Below are 15,173 nucleotides of genomic sequence, written 5' to 3'. Positions count from 1 at the left end.
TATCCAGGGAACTAAAATTCTGGGCAAAGTCACTGGGGCTAACACATGTCTTGTTGAAGGCTGTGGGAGCCCCCACAGCATACTGAGAGGTATAAACTTGAGGGAGAAAGAGGCAAACTTGAGCTTATCCTTTCCCAAATGATGGAGGTCACATACAACGTACATAAGGCAGGTAAGGCTGTTTACAAAGGTAGACTGAGTACAGCATTTTAAATTATTTTTATTTGGAGTGTAGACTAATCCCCTTTCCTAGAAGGCTTTTGTTTCCAAGCTTTGCTGATTATCTTTCCTTCTGTCAAAGGGACCTTAGGTATTTTTAGCTATTAGAAGGCTTTTGATTATTAACACTGTTTTGCTTACTGTTGATATAGCAAAACTTCACAAAGCCTGCTTATAGGGGACTAGTAACCAAAATGTGCCCATAACCTAAAAACAAAAACCAAAAAAACCCATCACTTAACATACGCTTTATACATTTCATGTCCTACAAAAATGGGTTACTACCTGTAGTTCCCTAAGGAATTTGTCAGACTAGGTATGTTTCAAGAACAGGTGAATGTTGATTTGTTTCTTTGAAGAAATGAAAGTGTTTGGTGAAGGTGCTGATGAAAAAGAGGTTGAAAACATTTTGCCCACATTTAACATCTAAACTTATCTTTCTTTTTTTAAAATCTTTCAGTATTCTACCTTGTAAATACTGTTATTTGTATATACTGTAAATGATGACGTCGGTGGGCACTAACCGAGCCCGGGGAAACTGGGAACAACCTCAAAACCAAAACCAGACACAGCACAAGCAGCGGCCCCAGGTAAAGAACCCAAGGAATGTGGATCGGCGGGGTAACCTTGCTGGTTGATAATGGTTTCCATCCAATACAGCATCATTCTGTGCTTTGGATTATTGGTTTGGGTTCTTTAGTCTTGTTTTCTAATCCTTGCCTCTTTCCACTTGGGGCCTGATAACTGTTAATGGCATGCTGTGATACAGCGTGCTTATTTTTTGTTGTTTAATATACTGCATTATGAGGCTTGGAAAGAATGGGTCCTGTGCTTTGTATCTGTAAGATAGCATTTTCATTTATCCAAAATGTTTTAGCAATACATTTCTTATTTCCTAGATCTTCCACCTTGATATCTCTCTAGCCAATCTTTGTCTTGCCACCTTTTTTCCTTCCTTTGCTCTTCTTTTCCCTAATTTGTCTTCTGTTTCCCTCTCTGGTCTCATTGCCACCTAATCTGGTTTTTCTTTTCCCATGAGGAGTTAGCATCTTTACCATGTTCCTTCAGAATTAACAAATGAGACACCCTAGAGTATTGTTCAGTTTTAGAGAGTAAATTAGCCTCCTGGGCACTGAGGTTTATGGGTTCTTTTTTTTTTTTTTAAACTTGGATCTAGATGTGGTCTGTTTTTTGTAAGTGTGGTGTTGGTTGGTACCTGATATGAATGAATTAGCTTATACTTGGTTATGGTCAGATAAATTGAATATGTAAGACCAGAACTTTTCTCTTACTCATTTTTCTTTCACTTCTCTTTTCCAAGAGAATTTATAACAGAATCTTAGTACTTAACCTAAGTTGGGACAATGAAATTTGTGATACCTTATAAATATACACTTGATATTCAGAAGATACACTTAGTGTGCCCTCATACTAAACCTTATGATACTCTCATCCCTGAGGAATAAGGGGTAGAATTGGTCATTACAGAAATAGGAACAGGGTTTACACATGACTTTGCAAATACATTAAAGTGAATTTAGGCACAGATGTTTCAGAGTGGTGTTGTGATCCCAAAATGAAAGCCTCTAACTGAACATTGGTGAAAAAGATTCCCTGCTTTTTTAGAGGCTGTAAAATGAAATAGTGGCAGCTTTACTTTTTGTTGTCATTTTGCTCATTTAAGCATCTTAAATGGTGGTAGCGTTTTATTGCTTTATCATTTGTAATAAGGAGAAGGAAATTGGGGTGGGAGATGGTGAATATTGACTACCTAGGTCCCTCTTATTTCTCTAAACTTTTGTCTCTTGATCATGCTTTCTTAGGCCACTGCAGAACAAATTCGACTTGCACAGATGATTTCGGACCATAACGATGCTGACTTTGAGGAAAAGGTGAAACAAGTGAGTGTATTGCTAATTTGTTGTAAGCTGTGGGAAAAGATATCAAGATTAAAGCACAGTTAAATAACATGGATGCCTACTACGATACTTTTCACTATAGGTATTGAGAATTATGACCTGAAATATGATAGGTTAAGTGAGTAAATGAGTGCTTTTATTGTCTGATTTACTGTGCTCCTTTGGACAGACACCATGTTCAAAGATTTTTAATCTCAGTTTCAACCTCTTGTTTATTGAGTGATTTTGTTGGTACCATTGTACAGCAATTCTGAGTGGTTGTGACATCTTGGAAATGCGGAAAGTCATGGTATGCTAAAGCCTGTGTGCTTCTGTGTCTGTTTCTTTATTAGGTACTTTATTGTTTGATCGCTTTTGTCCCATCCATAATCACAGGTGTTAATATTTTGCTTTTGGAATTCAGATACCAAAATGCTGCATATTTTATGTTTTAAATCTGGTTCTTTCAAACTCAGTCATGTCTTCTCCCTTTTTTTTCACCGGGCTTCTTTTTGTGGGGAGTGCAGGTTCATGATGGTTGCTAATCCTTCTCTTGCAGTTGATTGATATCACAGGCAAGAACCAAGATGAATGTGTCATTGCTTTGCATGACTGCAATGGAGATGTCAACAGAGCCATCAATGTACTGCTGGAAGGAAACCCAGATACGGTAGAGTGCTAATACAGTGTTCTAGAAAGTGGGTCCCTGGTTGAGAGGCTAGTAATCTAAAAATAGCAAGTGGGGTAATTCAACTTAAAGCAGAGTATCTTATTCTCCAAATAAAGCAAGGAACTGTCTTGGAGATTATTTGCTGCAGTTTGCAAATACTTAAATGTATGTACAATAAATAGGAGAAAACAGATAAAATCAGTCCACTCTAATTGACCTGGAATAAATTACTCATTTTAGGCTAGTGACTGTTTGTAAGACTGGGTTGGTCTGAGTTAGAGGTGCTATTAAATAGCTTTAGTTACTAATTGTGAAAGATTTCTGCTCACCTGTTTTATTTCTGTTGAACAAAGCCACAAACTACAGGATTCTGATTTCAGAACACTCCCATCAGTATCAGCTTTACATTTCACAATACCTTTTCATCATGTGAACTTATTTTTGTTGCGGTAACAGAGAAGCAAACTTTACAGCCTGTTGATTATCCCTAGAGATGTTAAGGGGATATTGGAGGAACTCGCCCTAGAGCACAGAGTTGCTGTCACCTCTTCCCCTCCTTTCCACTTAATGAGAATCCTATGTTTTGTTAATGCCTTATCATTGCATCAAATTTTAAGTCCCGTAAGAACAGAGATTCTGCCTTACTAACCTTTGGGATGTTACTGCAGTGTTTGGTAGAGAATTTTCTTACTGCTTTTTTAAAGAGTAGTGTATCATTTGAGATCATTTTCATTTACTTGGTCTTACACTGGGGATCTTTGGTTGGGGTAGATAACCAGATTTCATCTTTACTGACGTTACAGTGTCACTTTAGCTGAATGTTGAAGGTTTGTTGGTTTCTTTGAGACAATAGGAAAGTGGAAACTTTTTAATTACTGAATTTAAATTTGTAGATTTTTCTCTTCAGAAGTGTGGTCCTAGATTAGATTTTACATTATTGGCCTTATTTGAAAATTACTGCTTGGATAATCAGATAGTAGTTTTGGTTCATTTTGAGTTTACTCCAGAGTAGTTGTCTAAAGATTTGGGGATGGAGGGAGGGGGTGGAGGTAAAGGTGGGGCTACTTACGCTTTTAAAAAGTCTGATTTTTTTTTTCCACTCAAATCACATTTTGTTTCACTTTCTAGCATCTTTTGCCTAGTGCTACAAATCAGATTTTCCACAGTATCAACAAGGAAAATAAACTAGTGATGTAGATTTGTAACACAAATAAACCAGCTACTAGCAAAACCAGTGGGAATCAGTCAGCTGCCAGGATGTTGGATGTATTTGGGTGGATGAGATATCAGAAAACTGGTAGTGCCTTTGGGAAGATCATAGTAATTCTTTTTACTTACAGAACCCATCTGTTGCTAGCAGTTGATGAATACCATACAGGAGGGAAAAGGTGACAGGTTTCAGGACAGACTAGCAAAAACTCTTTTAAGAGCTGATTTGAGTCTAGTTTCAGTGGTTGGTGATACAGAGTTAGCTACAAGGTTACTATGATTTCTTAATTCAAGCTACTGTGAGCATAAAATGACCTACCAGCTGTACTGTGGAATCAGCTTGGGTTTGAAGAATAGGCAACAAGTAGCTAGCTGCCAAGTCTTAAGTAGATACTTAATTTTTAAAAAAATGATTACTTTAATAAACAATTTCTTATAGGCTCTTTAGAATATGTAGGTGTGCTTTCACTATAGTGTTCTGTGTTTGATTTTTTAGTTTTTTGGGGGGTGGTGATTAGGTTTATTTATTTTCTTGTTTTTAGAAGAGGGAATGGGAATTGAACCCAGGACCTCTTGCATGCAACACATGCGCTCTACCACTTGAGCTATCCCCTTTTACTTCCTTTGAACTTAAAAAATTTTAAATTGTGGTAAAATGTACTTAACAAAACTTGCCATTTTGACCATTTTACATATGTAATTCATTGGCATTAAGTACATTCATAATGTGCAACCATTATCATGATCCATTTCCAGAACTTTTTCATTTCCCAAACAAACTATATCCAGTTAACAATTAACTCCCCATATCCCCCTCCTTCCAATCCTGGTAACCTCTTCTGTTTTCTGTTTCTGTGACTTTGCTTATTCTTGGTACCTCATATAAGTGGAATCATATAGTATTTGTCCTTTTGTGTCTTCATTTAACATAATGTTTTCAAGGTTTATGTATATTGTGACTTGTGACAGAATTTCACTCCTTTTTAAAGCTGAATAATATTCTGTTATATGTATATAGCACATTTTGTTTATCTACTCATCCATTGGTAGACACTTGGGATTATTTGGAAATAAGTTGTGGATATCGTAGTATTTACTTTATCCCTTAAATTTTTCAGCATGTTTCCCTTAAAGAAGGATGCTGTTTTATATGACCACAATATTATTATCAATCCTGAGAGAGTTAATAGTAATTTCATATTACTATTCCATATTCTTAAGGTTATTAGATATTAGGTAGCTATTGATGAGCAACAGGGCCATTTTAGTTTGAGTTATATCATAACTAGGAGAGTAAAGATCTGATAGTCTTGGCTGGTACTTGTATTTGTATACATTTTCTGCAAAAATAGGTATAAATCAAGGTATATGTGTATTTAAAACTTTAAATTTATGAAATGCATTTGCCTAAGGAATTGGTGTTTTGGAAGACTGTTTAGCTTATTTTCCTTACTGCAAATACTTCCTTCTGTAATCTGGAATGAACCGTTTGAGGAAGGTTGAATTGGATTATATCAATCTAGGAAGTATAAAGAGAACACAGTGGATAAAACCTGGAACAAAGGCTGCCTATACTCAACATGTCTTAGGGCTGGGGCTGTGCTTTCTGACTGCTATGTGGTCTTCTTTTAAATAAAGAAACGTGTTATGAAGTGGGTGGGTTGGGGAGTAGGTATAGTTGTTTTCCTCCTAAATTCTGGGTTGCTTAATTAAAGAATGTACCCAGGAGTCAAATTCTGTTCGTTCATTTTGAATTCAAAGTTAACTTTTAGAAACATTCAGTTTTGTTTTGTTTTATTTGACATGAATAAGACTAAAAAAATTGGGAGTCACTAAATCTGAAGGCAATCTGTTTTTTCAGCCAGGGAAACACTTGAAAGATAAGGACCAGTAAGTAACTATGTCCTTTGACTAAACTGGTCCAAGTGACTGAACTGGATAGATATCTTGGTGACCTTTTTGGAAGTGATCCTTGCAATCCATTTGCTATGAGCACCTCAACTTTTTAGTGATAGGTGTAGAATTTGTTTTGAGGTTCTTCTATATTCTCCATTTACAGAAGTAAACTGATAGGCATACCTTAGATATGCATGCTGAGAGGAAAATGGTTAGCAGTTGTCCCAGCTTTTATCTCTGGTTTCCTGATAGCAGTCTGTATTGATTAGACATGAATTTTCTGCCCATCTTCAGCATTCCTGGGAGATGGTTGGGAAGAAGAAGGGAGTCTCAGGACAGAAGGATGGTGGCCAAACGGAATCCAATGAGGAGGGCAAAGAAAATCGAGACCGGGACAGAGACTACAGTCGGCGACGTGGTGGGCCACCAAGACGAGGGAGAGGTGCCAGCCGTGGACGAGAGTGTATGCATGGGGCTTTAACAAAACCAGCTGTGGGTTAGTAATGTCTAGACTTCAGGGATGTCAGGGCCCTGCTAGGTTAGACCTAGTAACCATTATATCACCCATTTGACTTTTTCTTACTGCCATCTGTTTTGAGACCTTGGCATCTCTTTCTAGCAATGGCCAGCAGTTTGGCATGAAATTACCCTGTAGTCATTTATAAAATTGACTTACAGCTCTCTGTTGTGGTCATCACCATTACCCTGGTAACCAGCATGTCCCATCCTTCCAGATCATTCTCTCTTCTTTGTTTTTGTCCCCCTACCACCATATATACATACCATTTATATATTTATATATTTTCTATTGACTTTGCTCTGGCCATCTGTGGTGTTTTGTTCTGTTTTTTTTTTTTTTTTTTTTTAATTTCAGTTCGGGGTCAGGAAAATGGATTAGATGGCACCAAGAGTGGAGGGCCTTCTGGAAGAGGCACAGAAAGAGGCAGAAGAGGTCGTGGCCGAGGCAGAGGTGATCATTTTGTTGGGGGTGGGGGAGTGGGGGGGATGGATACTGGGGACAAGGTACTTTTATTAGAGTAGGGGTCTACTCTATTTAAAAACAGACAAATTCACGTGGAGTCTGGATATCTGAATTACTGAGGTGTCATGCAAATTCTAGAGATTACTGAGTGGACAGTGGGGAGGAGGTAGATGCCATTTTCTCTAGTCTTTATCATTGCTATTAACTATATTTGCTTGAGGATCCAGCAGTTTGATCAGCAGAGAGCAGCAGCAGAACAGCCTTGTCAATAATGATTGTCCTACTGTATTATGTTAACTGATGTGCTACAGAGTGAGAGAAGGAACATCTGATGATACCCACTTTCCAAAGCTGCCTCAGTTGGCAATGTAGTTTTATATCAACTTCTAAAGTATTTCTCTCTCCCTCTTTTTCTCTTTTTTTAGGTGGCTCTGGTAGGCGGGGAGGAAGGTTTTCTGCTCAAGGCATGGGGTAAGTTTCATTGATCTGATGTCAAAGACTGTTTTCCCCTAGGCTTATCATAATGTCTTAGAGTGGCTAACATTCTGGTATCCTGAGGATAATAGGCAACCGTAACCAAAATTCAATCAGAAAGATTTCTAGACTGTTTAATCAGATATGTAGGCATAGGGCTTATTTTTGGGAGACTTAGCATTTACCACCTGAATTATTTTCTTTATCTTAATAGCGTCATTTAAATACATATACCTGCTGTTTTCCCAAAATCTCCAAGAGAATTTTATTATTATTGATGTCCTAGGCCAAAATGGATAGTAGTTTTATAAATTAAAATTATTACACCATGAAACTTCAGGTAGGCTAGTAAATGAGGAGAAGTAGATAGCATATAAGATTATATAGAATGGGGCCATGGTTGATCTGTACTAGAAAAGAGTCTAGATTCTGATTGCCCTCCTTTTTGTTAATTTTTACTGGTGCTGCCTAGAGCTCAGAGACTCTTTTAAGCCTTTTTTCTCTCCCGCCCGCCAGAACCTTTAACCCAGCTGATTACGCAGAGCCGGCCAACACTGATGAGACCTACGGCAATAACAGCGGCAGTACATGGAACAACACTGGCCACTTTGAACCAGATGATGGGACAAGTGAGTGACTGCTTTATTTGTCTCTGGGAACCTAAGGAAATAATTTTTTTTGAGGTTATAGTCACATGAAAAAATGGAGGAATGGTTTTTGAGTGCTGAGACAGGGAGAGAAAGGTATGGCAATTGAATTACTGTGTGTTTTCTTTATTTACTGTGTGCCAGTAGGCATATTATATGCACTGTTTCACGTGATCTTCATCACTGTTTTATGAAATAAATGTTATTTATCATCACTGTCCAGATGACTAGACTTAGGCTGTAACGCTGGTTGTCAACTTTGCTAGTATTTGAATACAAAATTGTTTGACTCTAAAAGCCTGCACTCTTTCCATTATACCGTGTGGCTGCCATTAGCTCCAGTTGTGTTTTCTAGTGTTTCTGTTAGGCTTGCTAGCTTTTCCTTTTGAAAAGATACTTAGAATTAATTAATCAAGCCACTGTAGAGATTAACAGGGCCCAGAACAAAAGCCCACTGTCAGTTTATTTGTTTTTCGGTACCAAGATAGCAATGTTTTTTTCCCTTCAATTTTGGGAAATCTCAGTATCTGGGCAAGAAGGAAATTTGGAGACTTCTCAGCTCTCTTTGTTGGATAGTCTTCTAAATGTGGTAGAGTATTATGGAGTTTGCTAGCTGACTTTGGTGCATATCTGGGTAGGGTGTGTATGTTTAAGAATGTGTTAGGCTTCTGGCATACACCAAGATGTGTTTGTGAGTTAAAGATATTTTTACTACTGTAAGTAAGAGCAGCTTCTGGGTTCCAGAGTACTTTCTTCTGATGAGATCAGCTACCTTCTGGCTGAGCCAACATATGGAAAGCCTGAGACTTTTTCCTCTTATAAAGGGAGGAGAGGGGAATGGGTCAATAATAACACTGTGAAAGAGACTTTTTGACTCCTAATCTGTTTAAATTTGCCTTGTACCCTTTCAAAGATCAGTGATCTTAGTCTTGCGTCTTTAGGAGGGTCTTTGGCACAAACGGCTTCTCATCTACTGCCCACAAGAGCTATACCTCAGGTCCTAAATGTTACTTGCTTTTTGTTCATCAAGCTATCTTTTAAACTCATTTTGAACACAAATTTCTCATTGATGGAGGCCAAAGTTGAGTTATTGGCAAGATACCTTTTTTAATTTCCTCTTACTATTTGGCTATGAAGTATCCTTTTCTAACTTAGTGTACTTTGGAGGCATGAGAACTGCTCTTCATTCATCTCTTGATGGCTTTATAGAGCAGAGGTAATAGTCCATACAGCAAAAGTCACAGTTTTTGAGCTCTGAGTTCTTGGATGTTTGGCTTTTTATCATCGGTAGGAAAGATAATGGAAGTTGAGGGATTTGTTTTCAGTCATGGATAGAAAATCAGGCACGGAGTCCCAGTCCTAGATTGCAAGCCTTAGTTGTTTCCAATAAGGATCTGGTTGGAAAAAGAGGGAAGGGAGAGGTTTGTATTTATGTATGGTAGAGAATACCATATTTGGGGGCTAGAATCAGAAACCTTTGACTTGTCGCTGAAAGAAAAATTATTTAATGCTGCTGTTATTTCGTTAGTGTGAAAGTGTTGGGTGTAGTTTCATACATTCCCATCATTGTTAGTTTCGTGATACGAACTTACCTTCATGCATGATCTCTTTTTGTGTTTTCATGATAGCAAACTTCAAATTCCCTTTTTAATTTAAAAAGAAACTCCAATCTACCCTTAAAATATCCACAGGTACAGTGGGAATTGTGTATTGGGGGCAGACATTTCTCATTCACAAGCAAAATTTCACTGGTTGTTTTTTTTCTTTTCTTTTTTGTTTCAGGACTTGATTTCATTGGGGTTGAGGGGTCAAATTATCCCCGAAAATTTGAGACTGCTCCTGGTATGATACATCCAGGCGCCTAACTGCCCCGGATATTTTAATAGATTTTTATGAACTGAAATATCTGTGGATATGTCGTTTTTCTGTTTTCCTGCTTTTTATCTTTCTGCCCTTTTCTCTTATATTTTATGCCTTTTTTTGTCCTTAAAAAAATTATAGTTTATTTAATGAATACTTATTTACATCGTCTGTTCCCTGTAATCTGTTCACACTACTTGAACTCTTTCTGCTCGTAAATGCTTATCAGTGTAGTCCTCAGCAGCCATGACTATATGTCCTATATAGGAAGGTACTGGGTAGCTTTCTACAGCCTTACTTTCCATTCCAGATGCAATTGCTAGAGTGCAAGGGGGAAAAAAATTCTTGCATTGAGAAATAACCTGTCAATAGTGAAAAACTTATCTAGTCACTTCTAGCTCTAAGATTGTATTTATGTGTTAACCTAGATTTTGAATTTCGGTTAGACAGGGTGGGATGGATGTCAATGGGGAGGAAGAATGGTATATCACCAAAGACAGAAGAATGTGGTTTGTAATTTGTCTAAACTGAGATTGGACTTCAGTTTGATTGGGAGAATGTTGTCATTATTAAGTGGTTTGGAATTTCCCTGGTACAGTTTTAACATTGTCCTGGGAAAGGCACTGCACTAAACATTTTTCTCTAGGAAAGAGAATTTTTCATTATTAAATATTTAGAAGAATTTCAGATAGACTTTGTAAATTTTTGAATGTGTCTCTTCAGTGACACTATTTGAATGCCAGACTTTCATTCTTGTAATGTTTTCTCCATTTGGAGAGAATGCTTTAAGAATTATTAAATATATACTGTTACTCTAGAGAAGAAAATAAGGAGTTTTCTTGTCCTTTCTACAGATAGGTTCTTATTTCTTAGTGTTTTCCTTTGGTTGAAGGGAAGACTTCTGGGTCTAATAAAAACTCACCTATATTTGTTAAGAAAAGGCAGGTTCCCTTTCTGAGGATACTTGTATATATGAAGCAAAACCACGGGATTATGGAAGGTGGTTTGATTGCTTACAGACTTCTATAGAAACTGTATCCCAACAACATTATTACCGACATGAGGAGAATGTATTATCTGTACCATGACCTTGGCAGGTTGGGTTTCATGTTCTGTGTGGTTAGGACTAGTACAAGAGCTAGCACATATACTTGATTTTTCAGTCTCATCCAGTGTCTTCTGAAAGAACAGATCCTTCAGGGTTTCTTGTAGTTAAACCAGTACAATCTATACACTTGACTTCTGCTGAGTGTGCATTTTAATTCAATCCCCACAGCAGATGGGTGTCAGTACTCTCAGTTTGGATTTCAGGGCTTTCCTTCTTCACTGCCCTTTCACTATCATGTGGCAACCATGTTTGTTCTTCTATTACTGCTGCCATCTCTTTGGACTGCCTGCAGCATTGTCTTATACCAAATAGGTGTAGTTTGCATGTTTTGGTTTAAATTGTCTGCTCCCATTTCATTGACCTAACCAGTAAGTCAGAAGGCTGAAGGGAGGTTGCTTGGTGCATTGGGTCCATTGGAGTCTTGCTCTTTCTTGCACTTTGTTTTTCTCTTTTCCCCTCTTTCTATTGCTCTCTCGCTCCCCTGTCCTGTTACAGCTATGAAGCAACTGAAAGTAGCTGTGAAATAATAATCTTATTAAAACCCTGGTGTTCTGAGGCATCCCTTTCTAAAAAATCTCTTCCTCCCGCTGAAGCCCAAGAATCCCTTCTTATTACTAAATTCTGGTTACACTTTTGGCTGCCAAAAAGTTGAACACATTAGTGTTTTCTGCACATGCTTTGTACTGGCACTTAAAGCTCCTTCACTGTTTTCCCTTTATTCCCAGGTGCATGGAGGACTGCAACAGAGGAGTGGGGAACTGAAGATTGGAATGAAGATGTAGGTATTCCTAGGTCATTCCTCATTAGTACCTTCTATCCCTAAGTGGTGTTTAGGGATAGAAAATGGATATGTTTCTACCCTCAAAATTCACCCTTAAGATTCTGACCCAAAACTTTTACATCCAAAATAGTGTTCTGAGCCAGAACATTTCACATATGTTATATGAAGGAGGCTGGGCATGAACAGGACTCTGTGGAACCAGACTATGGAAAGGGCAAGTGCACTTGTGTAAGTCCAATATCTGATTGTCGGATTTATCCCAGGAAGAGATGGTGGTTGGGTAGAGCACTAGAAATGGAGTGAGGCAGGCAGTGCATTGAGTAACAACTGCTGGTGACACATGACTCTCCTTGGAGCAAATCAGTTACTTGGTTCACATTCAGGCATTGGTGTATGGCCCTGTAATTGGCTTAGACGTGGGTACAGAGTGAGAGTTAAGTATCAAGTCCTTAAATTTACAACCTGGTTGGCTCTGGAACCTTTTTTTTTCTTTTTTTTAATTAAAGCCCAACTTGGTGATTATAGTTGAAGTGAATACGTAGGTTTGGCTATCTTCCAGCTTGACTCAACTTGGAAACCTCATAGATGGGTGGCACATAAACAAGCTCTCTGAATTCACCAGAGTAGTACCTGAGTAAAAGAATTCTGCTGATCCCTGATCACAGTCAGCTTTCTGTGAATTCCGTGATCATGGATAAACTTTCCTATACTTGTATTTATTCAGGCAAGAATATCAATTAAATCAACTTTTAGGTAATAGGAAATGATGTGTTAAACTGTTTTGGTTGCCAGGCCTGAGGTTTAAAATTTCAGATGCATCAGCATCAGAGGGTGATTCTTTTCTGTTATAGTTAAGCTAGATTGCCTTGTGAATACTTTCTAAGATTTGGCTTGTCTGCTTAAGCTCCTTTCAGAGAATGGCATGTTGGGGGGTGGATTCTCTGTTTTTTCAGAGGGGAGATTTTAATCAAAAAAGTAAAACAAAAACAAGAGAAACAAACCAACTTTTGAATAGTAGGAAGAGTTAGTCCCTGCAATTGCTTACCTAATTTTAGTGTTTTAATGGTGGAGAGACTAGGTATGATAAAGTTAGTATTAAGTCAAAAATTGTATATTGTTAAAATTACCCCTGAGACGATCTAACGATCTTAACTCACCAGCACTTGGGCCTGTACTGATCAAAAGCCAAGAATTAATTTATTTCTGTCTTCATCTTGGCTGTGATCTTCCTTTTCTTGAGAGGAATAGTGGAAAATACAGTTTGGTTAGAAATAGGAGTTGGGAACCTGCAGCGGAAATACATAAAGGGGCTTTCTCTGTCTCTGTCTCGTGTATTCATCTTCCTCTAAGTTCAGCGTGCATATTATGCGATTCACTAGATTTTACTGGGTTTCTTGATTTTGCCTTCTCTTTTGATGAAACCATTGTGCGTATATAGAAGGGGCTTGGAAGTTCAATCCGCTTAGGATTCCACAGGGTAAATAGTTCGCTCCTCTAAGGGTTTTCCCCTTTTTCTTGACGCTGAATTCTTACCTATGCCAGGTTTCTGACTGTAACCTGCCTAACATCAGGAGTGACTTACTCTTCTGTTTTCCAGCTTTCTGAGACCAAGATCTTCACTGCCTCTAATGTGTCTTCAGTGCCTCTGCCTGCGGAGAATGTGACAATCACTGCTGGTCAGAGGCAAGTGTGTGGTATAATTCAGTATCCTTTCCCAAAGAGGTCTAGACCTACTAGGCTAGTGGTGAGGAAGAGTGGCAGTGGGCCCTTACAAACTTCCATGGTGTTGGTAATAATGAGCAAATCACATTAGGTTCCTATTTAGTTGATTGATAGATTTAGAAGAGCTGATACTAGTTAATCTAATAAATGGAAATCCATCTATAATTTTAAAGCTAATTCTCCAAATAGCCCTTTAATTACATAGGTCATTCTTGTCAGCGTCACAGGCATTGATTAAAACTTAGAACAATATAAACTTACAGTAAATCAGGTAAAGAAAAGCTAAAAGTGGAAAGTTTTTATTTCTGAATTTGCAGAATTCTTCAGTAGCTTCTTCTCTAGCTTTATAATTATGATCTGCTCAGCCCATTGAGTATGGTGATTAGTTTTTTTCCCTAGGATCTGGCTAATGAACTTTTTAGAACTTGAGCATGTCATTGGGGTCAGTAGAGGAGGATACTCTTGTCAGGGAATATTTTTATTCTCTAAAAACGTCTTGGATTATTTCTAGACCTGGGTATGATAGCTGTTGACTCAGAATGTCTTAAAGAGAAGTATGAGATGAATAAGATGTTAAGGATGTTATTATCAGAGGTAATGTGTGTTTTTTTCTTTATGATACCAAATAGCTGTGATTTTTTTTCTGCACCAATTCTGCAGTTCTTTGATACCAGCTAGGTGTTCAGCAGTTTAGTTCAATTCTGACAGATTCTCCAGAATCTCCAGAGTTAGCACAGACCCAAGTTGACAGCTCAGTACCACAAGACTGCCTTTGCTTCAGAGGTCAGCTGCAAATGGGTGCCCAGGCTACCCACACATTTATGTCCAGTTGACAGCAAATTTGAGGGTTCTGACAGTCCCCTCCTCAGGTTCAGTGTTTTGCTAGAATGACTCAGAGAACTCAGGAAAGAGTTTTAATTGTTACCACTTTATTACAACAGGTACTCAGAAACAGCCAAATGGAAGAGATGCATAGGGGCAGGGTATGGAGGGGTGGGTACACAGAGCTTCTAAGCTCTCTCTGCATTGTGCTGCCCTCCCAGCACACGGGTAGCTCACTGAACCTCATTGTTCAAGAGTTTTTAATCAAAGTTTCATTACATAGGCATGATTAATTAAGTAATTGGTGATTGAATTCAATCCCCAGCTCTCCTTCCCTCCCTAGAATTGAGTGGAATGTGGTGGGGCTGAAAGTTCCAAGCCTCTAATTACTTTCTCCATGTTTCTGGTGACCAGCCTGCTTCCTGAGACTCTGTGTGGACCCCATCCTGAATAACTTTACAAGCATAAACCCTGGTTGAAAGGGGACCAACTACCAATAATGAAAGACCCTCGTATTACTCAGGAAATTTGCAAAACCTCTAATATATATCTTCATTGTACCACAAGTAACTTGAAATTTTATAAAAATTGGGGGAAAAAATTTCCCAAACCCTTCTTGTTTCAAAGCCACTTGAAGATGCCAGCATTCTAACATGCAGTTTTATGTATCTTAGGTACTAGTAATAACAAGTATTCAGTATTAAAATCATGGGTACAAATTTGTAAATTTTCGCCCAGTTAGCGAGCTACTGAATTAAAACTAACATTAGATATTTCATTAAGTTAATTTCACTAAAATTATTTAAATAACATTATCATGGATGGCAACCTCATTGGAACACAGCTAGATACTATCATAGCTCTTATACATCAGTTATTTTGATG

At 38.0% G+C, this 15,173-nt stretch overlaps 1 protein-coding gene across 38 annotated transcripts in view; it reads left to right on the top strand.

Annotated features, from left to right (window-relative positions):
* The window catches only part of UBAP2L (ubiquitin associated protein 2 like), a 39,268-nt gene that overhangs the window by 4,221 nt on the left and 19,874 nt on the right, over window positions 1-15,173 (top strand). For 16 of the 38 annotated variants that reach the window (XM_031689054.2, XM_031689055.2, XM_031689049.2 and 13 more), the window contains exons 2-10: window positions 680-809; window positions 2,043-2,120; window positions 2,677-2,787; window positions 6,187-6,355; window positions 6,767-6,862; window positions 7,300-7,345; window positions 7,865-7,977; window positions 11,689-11,741; window positions 13,342-13,427. In XM_031689054.2, the coding sequence (XP_031544914.1) occupies window positions 720-809; window positions 2,043-2,120; window positions 2,677-2,787; window positions 6,187-6,355; window positions 6,767-6,862; window positions 7,300-7,345; window positions 7,865-7,977; window positions 11,689-11,741; window positions 13,342-13,427 (842 nt within the window). In that variant the 5' untranslated portion in view covers window positions 680-719. Of the gene's footprint in view, window positions 1-679; window positions 810-2,042; window positions 2,121-2,676; window positions 2,788-6,186; window positions 6,389-6,766; window positions 6,863-7,299; window positions 7,346-7,864; window positions 7,978-9,777; window positions 9,838-11,688; window positions 11,742-13,341; window positions 13,428-15,173 lie in introns of all 38 variants that reach the window. The other 22 variants (XM_072946484.1, XM_072946483.1, XM_031689041.2 and 19 more) reach the window with 3 other exon arrangements.

Source organism: Vicugna pacos, chromosome 21 (assembly GCF_048564905.1).
Source record: "Vicugna pacos chromosome 21, VicPac4, whole genome shotgun sequence".
NCBI lineage: Eukaryota > Metazoa > Chordata > Mammalia > Artiodactyla > Camelidae > Vicugna > Vicugna pacos.
Note: the sequence above shows the minus strand (reverse complement) of the source record. Positions and strands in the feature narration are given on the sequence as shown.